General features: G+C 37.7%; 1 protein-coding gene across 1 annotated transcript in view; it reads left to right on the forward strand.

Moving 5' to 3' along the window:
- The window catches only part of DNTT (DNA nucleotidylexotransferase), a gene marked incomplete at both ends in the record, with an annotated part of 90110 nt that overhangs the window by 59893 nt on the left and 14007 nt on the right, over positions 1–16210 (forward strand). Inside the window, 2 exons of the mRNA XM_084289712.1 lie at positions 4057–4320; positions 5828–5911. Of these exons, the coding sequence (XP_084145838.1) occupies positions 4057–4320; positions 5828–5911 (348 nt within the window). The remainder of the gene's footprint in view (positions 1–4056; positions 4321–5827; positions 5912–16210) is intronic.

The raw sequence follows: 16210 nt of genomic DNA on the forward strand, positions 1-16210 counted from the left end.
GCTCTATCAAATCAAATTAATAGGAAACATTGTCATGAATATGACCTATGCTTTGGCTGCTATTTAAAACCATTATCCTAGGTTTGAATCTGTTTTTGGTTTCAACTGTTTGTTGGAGTCAGCACTTGTGTAATTCTTGCCTAATTACTTTTTTTTTTTTTTTTTTTTTTTTTTTTAAGGTTGAATTTACAGCAGGGTACTTCATCTTATGCTCTTTCTATCAACTTTAGAAGTTGCCCAGCCAATAAACACTGAAAAAAACACTACAAGATAACCCAGAGATATTTAGTTCTAAAATATCTTTCCTAAATATCTTTCACATTTGCTAACCATGACCATCTGCAAATACTTAAAATGTATTCAAGTAGAAGATATGGTCTAGTCAGCAAGGGAAAACAGCAACAGGAAGTCTTCAATACAATTTTGTTGTAACTGCTTCATAATTTGCTTGATGTTAAACCTCAGGTGCCCCAAGGAGCATTGCCTTGTAGTTCCTAAACATTGCAATACGAAGAGTTTTAAAAGAAAACTCTTTAAAAACTCTGTCTTTAAATGCTGTGGTTTAATAGATGGAATTTGCAGTTCTAAAGCAGCTGGGAGAACTCAAAGGCAGGACCTTTGGTAGGTCTGGTATCCAGGACGAATTTTAGGTAAAGGGAACATTTTTAGTGTGTGTAGTAGAGCAAAGACTCTTACGTCAAATTTACTCTGTTTACATTTACAATTGTATATTTCTGTAATGAGTAGCAAGATGAAAAAAATGACTTTGAAAACTAAGCAAAACTGATTCAGAAGATATCATCCAAAAGATGTCTTAAAAAGCCTGAGCATTTTATATCAATGCCATTTGCAGACACACAGATACATAATCATATCTCCTTAAGAGCTTGCAGCCTTAAAATCCAAGGAATAGTTACTGATGGCCAAGTGTGCATGTCTACAGATCTCGCTGAGACAAGACACTTGCCAGGTGCTTGTCTGTGAAGGGAGAAGCCACTGTAGTCTGTATTATTTTCCTAGATTTATCAGGGTGTCAGGAACAAAAATCCTACTAAGAACACCCATCTATAGTAGGAATTCAATTCCTTTTGTAGTCCACCTAAGAAAGATGGGCTTTAATTCCTAATTCTTTGTACCAAGAGATTTCAATTTCATTAGAGCAAAGAAGCATTGATATAGACTGAGGTAAATGTGCAAAGCTAGTGATCTGAACACTCTACCTACAATCAGCATATGGGTGTGGGAAATGTAGGTACCTGGAACAGTAAAAAGGACACTTTAGCACAGCCTACTGTAGTTGTTAGGAAATAAATCATTTGAATTTCTTCTGGGATATGCTATGCAATGTCCCACATCTCAAAGACAAGAAAGGAGAAATGAGTAAGAGAAGTGAAAACCCTGATGAAGAGGCTAAAAGCTTTTACAGAGAATGTGAAGAAGTTTTGAAGTCATCAATTAACTATCAATGATCAAAGAGATCAAACGAATTTTTTTAGCTTTAAAAACAGCAACAATAAAGATTAAGAATTAACCTGAAGTCAGGCATACTTTGTTAGTAAGAGTGGGTGAGATTAGAAACAGTTATGCATTAACATTCAACAGCTGTTTTGGGTTTATATTTGGAAATTGTATCAGTGCCTTGTGACGTTGGGGTAAAATCAAGAAAAAATTACTAGCTGTTTTAATGATGGATGTGAGAGAACACCTGCTAAAATTAAGCATTTTCAAGTCAGCTTGGAAATGAGTAATCCAAGAAGGACCTACGTAAGGAGTTTTCTTAGATTAGTTTATTACAGTCTTCAACTCAGGAAAAATTCCAGAGAAGAAATGTCAATGAAAAGCAAATAGTTATCATTAAAATGGCTGGCCCAGTGACCCATAAAACAGCTTGAGAGTGATCCCTAGCAAAATAATGGGATCGTTAATGTGGAACTATCATCAAAAAAAAAAAAAAAAAAAAAGCTTTTTTTTTTTGGCCAGAGCTGTACCTCTGATATAGTAATATAGTAATATAATAGTAATAATAGTAATGTTTTCTAAGATATTTAACGTTACCACATAAAGTTAACGACTTGTGATATATTATCAAAAAGAAAATCAAAATAACGTATTTTTAAATTTGGTGTTTATTATGGAGATATCCTTCCAAAAATCAGTTTGTTACCTGTGTTTGAAGAGGCTTGACATGGAGAACATTATAATTACCTATTGATAACCATGAAAGAAAAGTACTACATGATCCCAGTTCAATATTGCATATTTAAACAAAACAAAACAACAACAAAAAGAAGCTAATATGATTATTCTTTATCCTATATCAAGTGATATGTTAACTAAAAGTTGGAAAGTATTCTTGGCCTTTTTTTTTTTTTTTAAGGTGAGACCAAAATAAAAAATATTAGACAAGAGGAAGGTGGATGTGTAAATATTTGAGGGATTTCAGAGTTGAGACAAACTTTGGTCCAAGGATATAAATCTATCCTGATGATGGAAGTTTTAAGAAATACTCTATTCATCTTATCAGAGAGAAGTTCTCTGATGAATTGAGTTTGGTCAATGTGTGGATTTAAATACATAAACATATATAATATGCTGACAATTGTTGATTGGCCTGTTGGTCTTGAAGAGAAAACTAACCAACTCACCTGCCCAAGCATGGTTAATAAATCCAGCATAGTTGTTTTCCTTCTAGCAATAATGATTAAACACTTGTCAACCTATGGAGGAAATGGTATGCATTATTATTGCTAACCTTTATAACAAAGCTGGATTCCGTTTGCAGAGGCAAATCTCAGAAGTCTCTGCTTTCTGTGTAATCTGGTGCTCAGAGGGGAGGCAGTCACAGTGCTCTCCTATATTTTATGAATCTATAAAATCTAAATTAAGGTTGAGAGTACCAGGAGTCAGGCACCCATCTGAGTGTTTTCATCATGTGCAACCTCTCTCAGGAAGTGAAATATTTTTGCCAGCTGAGTCTTCCTGATAGAGATGGTTTCAGTGTTATGGAGCATTGTATCAAGCCCCATTTTGCTCTGAAAGGATAACAGAGGGAAGCAGTGTGATTGATAATATTTCCCTTATTTATTTTGTTGTTGTTGTTGTGTATTCGATATTTTGCTTTCTTTAAAAAGGATATGCTCGGCAGCAGAGAAAGAGAGGCTGGTCCTTATCTTGTCCCAGGTGCTGTGTTTTGGGTGAGGAGAAGTTTTCTGACTGGTGGGGGGAGATTCGCTTGAGAGCAATGGAAGGTGTGCCTTTAGATCCCAAAGATATAAGAAGCTTTGTGGGTGTAAAGTAAATATAAAATGCCCTTGTTGAAAGGTTGCAGGCTACAGAGCAAGGCTGGAGGATAGCACTGCCCCTTCCACCCAGCGCTTCTTGCAGTTCTGGATTAAAAGGAATTAATTTACAAGACTATTACTTTTATTTTTATTCTCACTCTGAACTGCAAGGAACAAAATATTTTAAAAGAAAATCATGTTTATATTTTAATAAAATCTGGCTACTGAGGTTCAACATTTTTTTGGTGTAGTCCCTTCAAACAAAAGGTATGAGCAAGGCAATTCCAACTCTCTGGTGACTCCACAAGGAAGGAGAATTTCCTTTCACAAGGAAATCTCAGATAACAGACAGTGCAAATGCTCTCTTTGGAAGCTGTCAGGAAGACTGTTCTTTGGACTAATGTGTTTTTCTAGACATCTGCCTCGTGAGAAAGCATCAATCTCTGCTCCAAAATTTCTGTTGACATCAACCACAAAGTCTTAGGGGGAAAGGATAGAGGGGAAGAATTGCAAATATTGTTTCCTCAGTATAGGGTAGGATATTGCCATTATCAGACAGCTACCACTGCAGATTTCTCTCTAAGGATTGGTTGGTATTTTTCCAAAAGTTACGTATGGCTATTTTATGTCTCTTCTTAGACCAGATTTTGCCATTCACAATTTTGTGTTTACTGAAACTGTATTTTACAAGATATTTTAAGATAACTGTCTAGAAAGTCTGGAATTTCAGTAAAACCAATCCAGCAATTCAATGTGAGCAATGTCTTCTCTTTAGGGCTTACTTCTGTATTGTGATATCATTGAATCAACATTTGTAAAGGAACAGATACCAAGCAGAGAAGTTGATGCCATGGATCATTTTCAAAAATGTTTTGCAATATTAAAATTATACACGCCAAGCACAGACAACAGCAGTTACAATACGTCAAAAGAATGTGATATGGCAGAAGTCAAAGACTGGAAGGCAATCCGTGTGGATCTGGTCATAACCCCCTTTGAGCAATATGCATATGCTTTGTTAGGCTGGACAGGCTCCAGGGTAAGTAACCACAGCAGGTGTTTTTTTTTGTTTTTTTTTTTTTTTTTTTTTTTTTTTTTGTTTTGTTTTTTTATAAGCATCGCTAACCTATTGTTGCAATTGCAGGGCTATTCAGAATTCATGGAATTTTAAAAAATGTTCCTTCTCTCCACACATCACTTTTCATAACCAGTGATCTTAGGTTGAAGCTGATGAACTCATCACTGACATTTATGGATTTCTGTCTAAAACACTTAGCATTTGTTTTCCTTGAAGCTTAGTGTTTAAATTCATGGAATGAAGAGCTATATTTTCAGTGCTTTGCATTGTCTTTTTACATGACACTAACGTTAACAAGTGACTTCAACAGTTACTGAGTAAAGAGATGATTTGGAAAGTTTCACAGAATTATCATAAAGATTTTACAGGACATTTAACATATGAGGAAGAAGTGCTCTTATTTGGAACTTATTTTTTTCATATAAAATTGAAAACAATTTGATATTTTTCATTTTGGATTAAGGAAACTATTTTGTTTCTATTTTGTGTATTGTAAAATTATTTAAAAATATAAAACGTTAAAATTTACTCATTAGTTTTGAACTAAAATAAAGTGCTTTAGTGTTTTAGTTAATATTCTAATATGGAAGGAAAGTTTCAAATGATAGCTACTTTCTATAATAGAAGTTCTTGTAATAGCTTTTTTAGTGGGTATAATATAAAATAGCACAATATTTTCAAAATAAATTCTATATAATTGCAAACTCAAAACTCAAATGATTAATCTGTCTCCACATGGAACTAGTTTGTGATCTGTTCTACATGCTTGCCCTCTGATGTTCATTTTGTTAGAGAATGATTATGTGGTATAACAAAGAGTTCCTAAGCCTGTTCTGAGTGAGCTTTTTGATGTGCTAGAAGTACAGATGCACTGCCACTCTGTTCAACCCAGGTTAATTGGAAGCAGGGTGCTTTAGACCAGGCAAAATGCTGTAGCTGATGTGTTCTCCTGCTGAGCTGATGAGTTACTTTAGCCACTTTTCAGTTTTGAGATAATAAAATGTGTTTACTTGGATTTTGGATCAACTGCAGAATTTGACGTTCATCTTATACAGGAAATGTTTGGCTACTTAAAAGCTCCTCTCTCTTCTCTGCAGATGGATGTCTGTTCTAAAAATGCACTTTGTCAGACCCTTTGTAGGAAAGGACTCTATCTTTCTCTACTCACTCGGTTCCTGCTACCTGTTGAGATAACTCACGTAGAGACTGTGGGAGCCCATAGTAAACTGTACATAGCCTTGCTTTCTCTTATAGTACCCAACTGTTCTCAGACTAGCCAACTGAAATGATGGACCATTGACTATCAAAGTATTGTTCTTTCAGATGATCCATCTGTTCAGACTATAGTCTTTTGGTAGAGATAATTTTCATATATTCGTTTATTATTTGGTTTGCTGTTGGGACTCTAGTATAAAGGATAACAATTTTGATTGGACAGAATTGCTCTTATCTATTGTGTTTCTTACAGCAATTTGGACGTGATTTGCGAAGATATGCTACTCATGAAAGGAAGATGATGTTGGATAACCATGCCTTATATGACAAAAGAAAGGTACTGTGTTTTTTGTTTGTTTGTTTGTTTTTCTCAGAATTAAGATACCACATTTTTATTTATTTTCAGTTTATTTTTGATATTAAGGTATCTAAAATATTTTAGCTTGAATGTCTATCTGTGAAACAGTCACATCTTCACAAGATTTAGTTTTCCTGCTACAGCCTGATTCAATCTGAACAAGTATGTCTGGAAATCTTTGGCATAGCTGAGGTAATTTCTGAAATTTAAGAATTAACACGTGGGACACAGGTATTTGGAAGAAATTGTGCAACCTTCACAAAATGGAGAACAACTTACCTGCAAGCATTCAAAAAAGGTATTTTTTTGTCCTGTTTCAGAATGAAAGGTCATTTCTGTGTCACAGGCACAATTTCAGTGGGCATTGTACTGACATTTTGAAGGAAAAAAGCAATATTAACTGGTACCGGCTCTGAGGAAGTTTCTGTGGGTATGATACTAAATGGGGATCAGTGATCATTTTGCTTTTAAAGCTCTGCATTCAGAAGTTTGTGTGGAGTTGTTTTGCTAGGCTTGTTAGTCTTGGTTAAATGGTAGTAATTCTAGTCTAAATGCTTTTGGCTGGAAATATTCTGACCTCTGTATTTATCTGGCTTAATGTCTGTATTTGTAACAGACCGTTTTAATAAGAAGCAAAATCAATATTGAAGATGCTTATTGATGTCATTATAGGGGAAGGCAAAAGTACCATGTCAATTTTTACATTAATCTATCATTTGTAATCCTTATATAATGGAGGCTGCTTTTAACATCTCTACTTACATACCGTATTTTCTCATTGTTTGTGAGATGCAGCAGTGATCCAAGCCCTCACCCCATTACAGATGTCTACATCTGCGCTTGTCAGGCACATATGCTAGAGAATCCTCAGTTCACATAGAAACCTAGGGAAATGATCAGACTAATGATCCATTTAGTCAAATATCGTGTCTTCAACGATTGTCAATACTAGATGCTTCAGAAGAAAATATTAAATTGCATAATAGATAAATATACAATTACATGTTCAAGGCAGAACTTTCTTCATGAACTCAGAGATGATGTCACTGCTTGTATTCATATTTTGAAAGCATTTAAATATAAAAGAAACTCAATATAACATTTAAAATATTCTTATCTGCAGTTTAATATGTGTTAAATATATCATGCTGTGTAACGGATAACTGCACTAGTGAAATACAAAGCAGTTAAGAAACGTCAGTGTTATTTTTTTGTGTGTGCAGCAAAAATTGCTTACATGGGATACCAGTATGTATTATTACATACTTCTTTACCCAGAACACAGATGTATTCAGTGATGCAAAATGTCATTCTATTCATTCATGAGCAGCATCAGTCAGTATTCTTTTTTCTTTATTGTGTTTAGGCTTTATATCTGACTTATATCTGACTTACCATTCAAATCCCTCTGGGAAAGAAAATGTGAGTTCCGTGTGAATTTCAGTGGGCTAATAAGGATATTTCACAGAAAAATGATGAGTTTATCTTCACAATGCCCTCTGGGAAGAAAGGTGCTTTTGTATTCCCAAGTGAATTCTGAGGCAGAGAGAGATTTAAGGCCCTAAAAACCCAATGATGCTCCCTGTGATGCAGCATCTGGCCTCAGTTTCATTCTATTGGATATCCACCTCAGGATTTCGCAAAATACATAGAACTGAGTACATCCATGACATGTTTCCAAAAGCTGTCAGCTCTAACTGAGTCTCAACCATTTCTGCATGTCTGAGTCTCAAGTTATATTTCTTCACTGTGCTGCCCAAAAATGAAGAAACAGAATTAGTGGTAGGACTAAGATGCTAGATTTAGAATGTTTTTCTTACAAGAATTATCTGTCAAGGACAAAGGAAAAAAAAAATCCAGGCCTACAGAGCAAATTTCAACTGCCTTGACCACAAAGTCCTTAATCTAGGATATCCGTATATGAATGATATGAATGAATCAAATGTTCCTTTCTGTGTGGGCTCTGTTTACTTTGGAGGTTTTTATTTTTCCCAAGCAAAACCTAAGCCTCCCTTTTCCCATTTAAATCCAGACACAGACAGTTTACATCCAAATCTTATTTCCTACTGCCAGATATAGACATACTACAATTTTTCCAACAAGAAGTCCTGACAATGTCTTGACACAGCAGAACGTTGTTCTTTTCTGTGCTGCACTCTCAGAAACAACCTAATTTTCCACAAAGAAAGAAGACCATGCCTAAGACAGATACCCATTATGAAATATGAAACAATAAACAGGAAGAGAGAAACTCCCTCCCTAAGTATTCTAATATTAAAATCAAATGTTTTATATTCATAGATTATTTTTCCCCCGCAATTTTGCATGAAGAGATGCTCGTAAAGGACATTTTGAACAAAAAGACTTCCACACTGCCACCCAGTGTGTTATAAAGTCAGCAGTCTGTATAATAACAGCAAGTGTTTATAGCTGTGAAACTTGAGGTGATGACCTATAGAAGAGGAGAAGTTTGCTGTAATTATGTCTGGGATGTGTGGCTGCCAAAGTTGATTTATTTTTAGGGTCATCAAGTCAGCAAGTCAAAGGTGATCTTAGAATCAGTGATGACAAATAATTAGTGACTTGATTCCCACTTCAGGGAATGTATACCCAAATAGTGATAAAATTTTTTAAATTTAGTTATGAAAACTAAAGAAAATCTTCCTTTTAGTAATTCAAGTGCTTTTGATTCAAAAACATTTAGTTAGGCACTTTGAAACATGTTTTTATCTGTACCTTCTCTTAAAGTTAGATTGGTACATGAACATATGCATTTCTTTGTGGTACTAAATCTTACTTTCTTACAGGAAAGCTTTTAGAATGCTTAAATAAAGAATGCAACAGAACCACTGAGATAGTCTTTCATTATAAAAGGCAACATTTTCCTTGTTTGCTCTACATTCTGAAAAATAAATTGATATATTTTACTCTTCTGTATTAATAGTTATTAGCCCTTTGGCACTGGAGCTTGCACTGTGGCCTTCTGCCTGAACTATGATGCTCTTTGGAGAATCCCATATTCCAGTGCTCACAGGGTAACACCAGGAGAGAACCCTGCTTGCTTTAATGGGTTTCCAGAGGGATTCTGACAGGAATAGAGAACATTAACACAGCAGTTAGGAATCAATTACATAGCTTCCAAGAGGGGAACAAAAGGAATGGATATTTCCTCCAGGGACTTATTACAAAGTTACATGATGAAATTATTCCTCAGCCTTGATTTTATTTATTTATTTAAATTTCCCAGCAGTGTGAATAACTTTCATATATTTGCAGGTTTTTGTAGATACTGTGCAGCTATCAAACTAATGTTATTTATTTATTTATTTATTTATTTTTACCTACATCCAAAATGAAAACACATTTCATGGATTTTCTTTTGGTAGGAAAACTGAGATGCAAAAAATTGAAAATTTATGACCAATTATCTGACAGCTCTCATTTTCATAACAAGGTGAACGGGTGTTCAGATCTGTGCCTCTGTAAAATTTTATCCTAAAGTTATGCAAATCAGCATTTGTATATACCAATGAAGCATGAAGTTGCTGTGATTTACACCAGCTGGATATTAAACCTTATGATGATTCCCACAGTCAGGGAATGAAGGAATTCATTGATCAACAATCAGGAAGAAAGAGAACTTGTATATTCCAAGCATCTTATGATATTATTATTGCTGTTGCACTGATTATAAATGGCATGATGCATTTATGAAAAAGGCCAGTAAAATTCTCAGTGTAAAACTTTCCTGATTTATGAATGATCATATGGTCTGTGGGTAAAGTAGATGTCCTTTTGCTACTAAGCCATTTTGATCATAAAAGGAAATTTATTTTTCTGAGTAAACCATAAGTCAGATTGAAGTCAGTTCAGCTGAATTGAAATTGAAGCTGGAGGCCTTTCCTTTAAAAAAAATCATATTTTTTTTTAGCTGAAAACCACGGCATCACTTGTTGTCTTTATACCCCTAAGTCTTGGGCCAAGGGTTATTAAAATTTGAGCATGCCAGCTCAAAGAATTTTTGGTTAGAACATGCATTGCATCTGGATGTGATCTGGTGCAACAGAAACCAGTGCTTAAACTCTTATTTATATATTTATGTAATGTGATCGTCAGATCACTATCTGAACTGTAGTTTTTATATGCATATATATATATTACAGTTTGCTACATACTGAGATTTGAAAGACATTTCCTTGCAATGATTAAAAAATTGTGATGTAGTATGTCAGTCATTAGGAAGTTTTGACAGTATCCTGACAGCATTTTAATTGGGTAAAATGGAGAGAGATCCTAGAGGATCAAACTAAGGAAGATACAGCTATAAGATCTGTTTTATTTCTAAACACTTAAGCTGAATATCATCTGCTTTCATGACTGTGTAATAAACGTATGACTTACTGTCACATACAATGTTTACTTATTTTTACAGTGATTTTTACAGCAGCTGGCAGGTCACAGGCTTTCTGTTCTCGAAGGAGTAGCTGTCCTTGAAGTATGAGTGTTTCTCCACTTTTATAGTTTCAGCAATAGGATTCAGGAATGGCAAACTTTATTGATTGCTTCTTTACCAACCTCAGGTGATGTTAGCTACAGTATTTTTGTCATGCAGAGGGGTGCTGAGGAGAGTGTCTAAAGCTAGGCTTTATGATATGGGATTTTTGCACTCTTCAATATGGTCAAGACTTAATGTGTTATTGGAATGACTGTTCTCCCATTAAATTGCTCTTGTCTTGGAGTCTGTGCTTTTCTTCAAAAAGAATATTCATTAAGGAAAAACTTTGTTATTCTCTGGAGTATGAAATGCTACCACTCTGCTTTTAAACTTAGCATCATCTTTAGCTTTGAAGTTTGTTCCACCAAATATATACTATTTTGTAATCTGGTCATTACCTCCATACCTCTTCTCTATGATTAATCTCATCCAAGTCTCCATTTCTCCTTAATTTCACTCCATATCATCCACTTCTGTAGATTCCAGTGCTATCAAATTTCCTGTATTTACTATTAATACCATTGCTAATTCCAGGGAATGGTGGTAAAATGGTGGCTACAAATTTGAGATGTTTTCCTTGCCCCTATATTAGAAGAACGTGACAGACTTTTGTGAGTTACCTAGAGAGCTGCTGTAGCTCTGGAAGATGTAAGTTACATCTTCTTGATGAATTCAAAATCAACTTTTACATATAGCTAAGATTCCATACTGTAAGCAGTAAACTGAAATGAAAATTCAAAAATAATCATCATCAACATTTTTTGTTGTTGTTTGTTTTTTAAGCTTTTTTTTTTCTTTTAAACTTGTGTTATTCTGACACTTGCTGATAGCTGTGGTGTTGCTGAAAACCCTTTTTGTCAGTTGTTACTGTTAAAATTCCATAGGAACATAAATATGTTGGATTCTTTTTTTTTCCCTGTCTCTTTGCCCTTGGATGTTATCTGAAGTTGCAGCTTGCAATTATGAATTTACTATTCATAAATAGTAACATATGTTGATCCTGTTATTCCTCGTGGCTCATCCATTTGAAGATCAAATTCAGATGCCCAATCTTTGTTATATACAGCTAGACTGCAATAAATCTACAGCTATTTGCTGGTCTTCCTGCTCCCTTTGCTTTTCTATGTGTAGTCACCAGTTAGAAAAGTTCCTCCAGCTTCCAAAAAACTCGGCTCACACAGTTGTTTCGATACAATGCCTGTATTTGATGTGTCTGTGTTGATGACTGTGAAGACAGTTGTTCCACAAACTTCAGTTCCTTTTGAGGAAAGACAGCATAGATAATCTTCAGCATTTGAAGGAAAGGTTGCATGAATAGGCTGAAAATGATGTGGTGTTTTATCAGTTTGAATTTCCAGGGCTGTACACTGTCCAAAGCCTGAACTTGGAAATGCCTTAAATGCACAGCCAAGCCAATCTGAAAAGTATGTGTGAAATTTTTTGTACCTATTGCTGGTATTTTGGCTCAGATGCAGATGTACAGTAAGGATAAGTAGTTAAACACTGTGACAAAAACCGGTTCAGTTTAATGAAAGAGTTTGATCAATCAGTATTTTGCTCTTTCCCTCTAACTATGAGAAAGAGCAAATGTTTAATGAGGGATTTTGGTCATTCCAAATTTGCTTTTTCTCTTAATCAGAGGGTAAATCAAAATGTTGACACTTTCTGCAAAGGGAATCTCAGCTTTGAAAATAGTCCAAACCTCCAAATATCAGACAGATTTTGGGGCCACAAGCTCTGAGGCACTCACCTTCGCTGGTTGCTCCAGGTTCTTGGACCCTGTCTCTGATGCAATTAAAATGACTTTTTTTGAACTCAGGCTCCCAGTACCCTGTCAGGTAGGTTGTTGAGAAGATGGGAAAACTGCCAGGACATCAAATAGACTTAAAAGTGACTGGCAAGTTATATTCTACTGGATTATTGTTTTTTTTTTTTTTTTTTTTTTTTAATATTAATTTATTTTTATTTTTTCCAGAGGAATGTTTTGATGATTACACCATTTTTGTGGAACACATTCCAATTCTTAGTCAGCTGAAACCACATATCTTGTTTCTCTACAGAAATAGGTGTAAGGATGCCCCAAACTTCCAAAGTGCAGAATCACAGAATTTTTTCTAGGTTGGAAGAGACCTCAAGATCATCAAGTCCAACCTCTGACCTAACGCTAACAGTCCCCACTAAACCATTTCCCTAAGCTCTACATCTAAACGTCTTTTGAAGACTTCCAGGGATGGTGACTCCACCACTTCCCTGGGCAGCCTGTTCCAGTGCCTCACAACCCTTTCAGTGAAGAAGTTCTTCCTAACATCTAACCTAAAACTCCCCTGGCTCAACTTAAGCCCATTCCCCCTCGTCCTGTCACCAGGCACGTGGGAGAACAGGCCAACCCCCACCTCGCTACAGCCTCCCTTGAGGTACCCATAGAGAGCGATAAGGTCGCCCCTGAGCCTCCTCTTCTCCAGGCTGAACAAGCCCAGCTCCCTCAGCCGCTCCTCGTAGGACTTGTTCTCCAGGCCCCTCACCAGCTTCATCGCCCTTCTCTGCACCCGCTCAAGCACCTCCATGTCCTTCTTGTAGCGAGGGGCCCAAAACTGAACACAGTACTCGAGGTGCGGCCTCACCAGAGCTGAGTACAGGGGGACGATCACCTCCCTAGCCCTGCTGGTCACACTGTTCCTGATACAAGCCAGGATGCCGTTGGCCTTCTTGGCCACCTGAGCACACTGCTGGCTCATATTCAGCCGACTATCCACCATCACTCCCAGGTCCTTCTCTGCCTGGCAGCTCTCCAACCATTCCTCTCCCAGCCTGTAGCTCTGCTTGGGGTTATTGCACCCCAGGTGCAGGACCCGGCACTTGGCCTTGTTGAACTTCATGCAGTTGACCTCAGCCCATCGGTGCAGCCTATCCAGATCCTCCTGCAGAGCTTTCCTACCCTCAAGCAGATCGACACACGCACCTAACTTGGTGTCATCTGTGAACTTACTGAGGGTGCACTCGATGCCCTCGTCCAGATCATCGATGAAGATATTAAAGAGGACCGGCCCCAGCAGCGAGCCCTGGGGGACGCCACTAGTGACTGGCCTCCAACTGGACTTGGCTCCATTCCCCATGACTCTTTGGGCCCGGCTATCCAGCCAGTTTCTAACCCAACGAAGCGTGCGCCAGTCCAAGCCAAGAGCAGCCAGTTTCTTGAGGACAATGCTGTGGGAGACGGTGTCAAAAGCCTTGCTGAAGTCAAGGTAGACCACATCCACAGCCTTTCCCTCGTCCACCCAGCGCGTCACTTTTTCATAGAAGGAGATCAGGTTCGTCAGGCATGACCTGCCTTTCATAAAGCCATGCTGACTGGGCCTGATCGCCTGCTTCCCCTGCAAGTGCTGCATGATGACTCTCAGAAGGATCTGCTCCATGAGCTTTCCTGGCACTGAGGTCAAACTGACAGGCCTGTAGTTTCCTGGGTCTGCCCTCCGGCCCTTCTTGTAGATGGGCGTCACGTTTGCTAGCCGCCAGTCGATTGGGACCTCCCCCGATAGCCAGGACTGCTGATAAATGATGGATAGTGGCTTGGCCAGCTCCTCTGCCAGTTCTCTCAGTACCCTTGGGTGGATCCCATCCGGCCCCATCGACTTGTGCACATCCAAGTGCCGTAGCAGGTCACCAACCAGTTCTTCATGGATAGTGAGGGCTACATCCTGCTCCCCATCCCCTTCCACCAGCTCAGGGTACTGAGTATCCAGAGAACATCCGGTATTGCCGCTAAAGACTGAGGCAAAGAAGGCATTGAGCACCTCCGCCTTTTCCTCATCTCTTGTAACTAAGTTTCCCCCCACATCCAGTAAAGGATGGAGATTCTCCTTAGTCCTCCTTTTTGTGTTGATGTATTTATAGAAACGTTTTTTGTTATCTTTAACGGCAGTAGCCAGATTGAGCTCCAGATGAGCTTTGGCCTTCCTAATTTTGTCCCTGCACAGCCTCGCTACTTCTTTAAAGTCCTCCTTAGTGGCCTGCCCACTTTTCCAAAGCTTATAAACCCTCTTTTTCCTCCTAAGATCAAGCCACAATTCTCTGTTGAGCCAGGCCGGTCTTCTTCCCCGCCAGCTCGTCTTTGGGCACGTGGGGACAGACTGTTCCTGCGCCATTAAGACTTCCCTCTTGAAGAGCGCCCAGCCTTCCTGGACTCCTCTGCCCTTCAGAACCGCCTCCCAAGGGACTCCACCAACCAGTGTCCTGAGCAGCTCAAAGTCAGCCCTTCGAAAGTCCAATACAGTGGTTTTACTGGTCCCCTTCCTGGCCTCGCCAAGAATAGTGAACTCCACCATTGCGTGGTCACTCTGCCCAAGACAGCTCCCGACAATCATGTCCTCCACCAGTCCTTCTCTGTTTGTGAAGAGAAGGTCTAGCGGGGCACCACCCCTGGTAGGTTCACTAACCAGCTGCGTCAGGAAGCTATTTTCCACGCTCTCCAGAAAGAATATACTTCTGAAAGATATACTGTGCTATGCAAAACCCAGCCCAACCACTTTTATTATGGATAAATTTAAGTTTTAAGAAATGTAAAATTGCTCAACCTTTCTTTTACTATTACTTCCTAACTAAGTTCCTTAATCTAAATTACTTGAAAAGTAATACTATTACCAAATATTTAAGAAGCCATTATCAGAAAATAAGGTACTTTGGGGTTGTTTTTGCATTTTAATGGGAACTATTGCTTGTAGCTACAGTAAAGAAAGATGTCTAGAACTTTTCAATTATTCACACAGTTTCAGTTGTAGTGGGATTCTTTATTGCTTTTTCCTTTCTTTCAAAGTATATGAGTTGTTCTTGATGTCATTTCCTGTTCAATAGTTACTAACAGCCAAAGAGCCTGGCAGAAGTTTTTTGCACTCAGCATCTGAGCTGTAGTCATTTCCTATTTCATAAGAGAAGAATCTGGGTAAAACAGGAACTAGTTTCAACTGGTTCATGCAAGAAGTTCTGAATGATGTATTTTTCCAAAGCAGTATCTTTTGAGTATGCCAGTGAGCATGGGGAAATTGGTCTGAGTCAGAGGCATGCTAAGAAGCCATTGCGGGTACTTCTCTCTATATCTGCTTCATGGTCAGAGATTTCTAGGGATGTCATGTAGAACTTGACTTTTTAAGAAAAAGGTTCCTTAAGGTTCCTAGGGCATAATAGATTGATTAAATTATTAGCATATGAAAGCTATTGCACTAACTTGTAGGTTGCTTGATTTTTGTAAGAGGAGAGTCACAAGCTCAGCGTTATTTTGAAGAGTCATTGGGGCAGAAAGCAGTTATTAGTTTTATGTCCTATGAAAATTTAAGACAGGAAATACCTGGCTTAATGTTTTCTATTGTTAAAGAAATATTCTAGAAAGTACGATACTGGATATAACTGCTCTGAATGGTGAATATCACAAGATAATGGGACCCAGCTTTGCAAAACATCAAGCTTGCCCTGGCTTTCCTTGCACATATCCGTAGAGCCAAATGAAGGTGAGACTGCAGCCCAATAATAATGGTTACAAGGAAAACTATCACCATATAGAAGTTGCAACAGTAGAGGATGGAAATAGTTTCCATCCTTGAGGAAGCCAGACTGATTTCAGATGTCTGGCCTGTTGCCTGTGCTTCCTACATTTTTATAAACAGTTATCCTAATACAAAGACAGTTTGTTTTTTTGAGCATTGATTCTTTTCTGTGACTATCCTATACATACAACTGGGAAGAAGATCTGACTATGATTTTATAACTTTAATTTAATTACATAGACATAATAT

Source organism: Netta rufina (assembly GCF_964035555.1).
Source record: "Netta rufina genome assembly, chromosome: 7".
Taxonomy (NCBI): domain Eukaryota; kingdom Metazoa; phylum Chordata; class Aves; order Anseriformes; family Anatidae; genus Netta; species Netta rufina.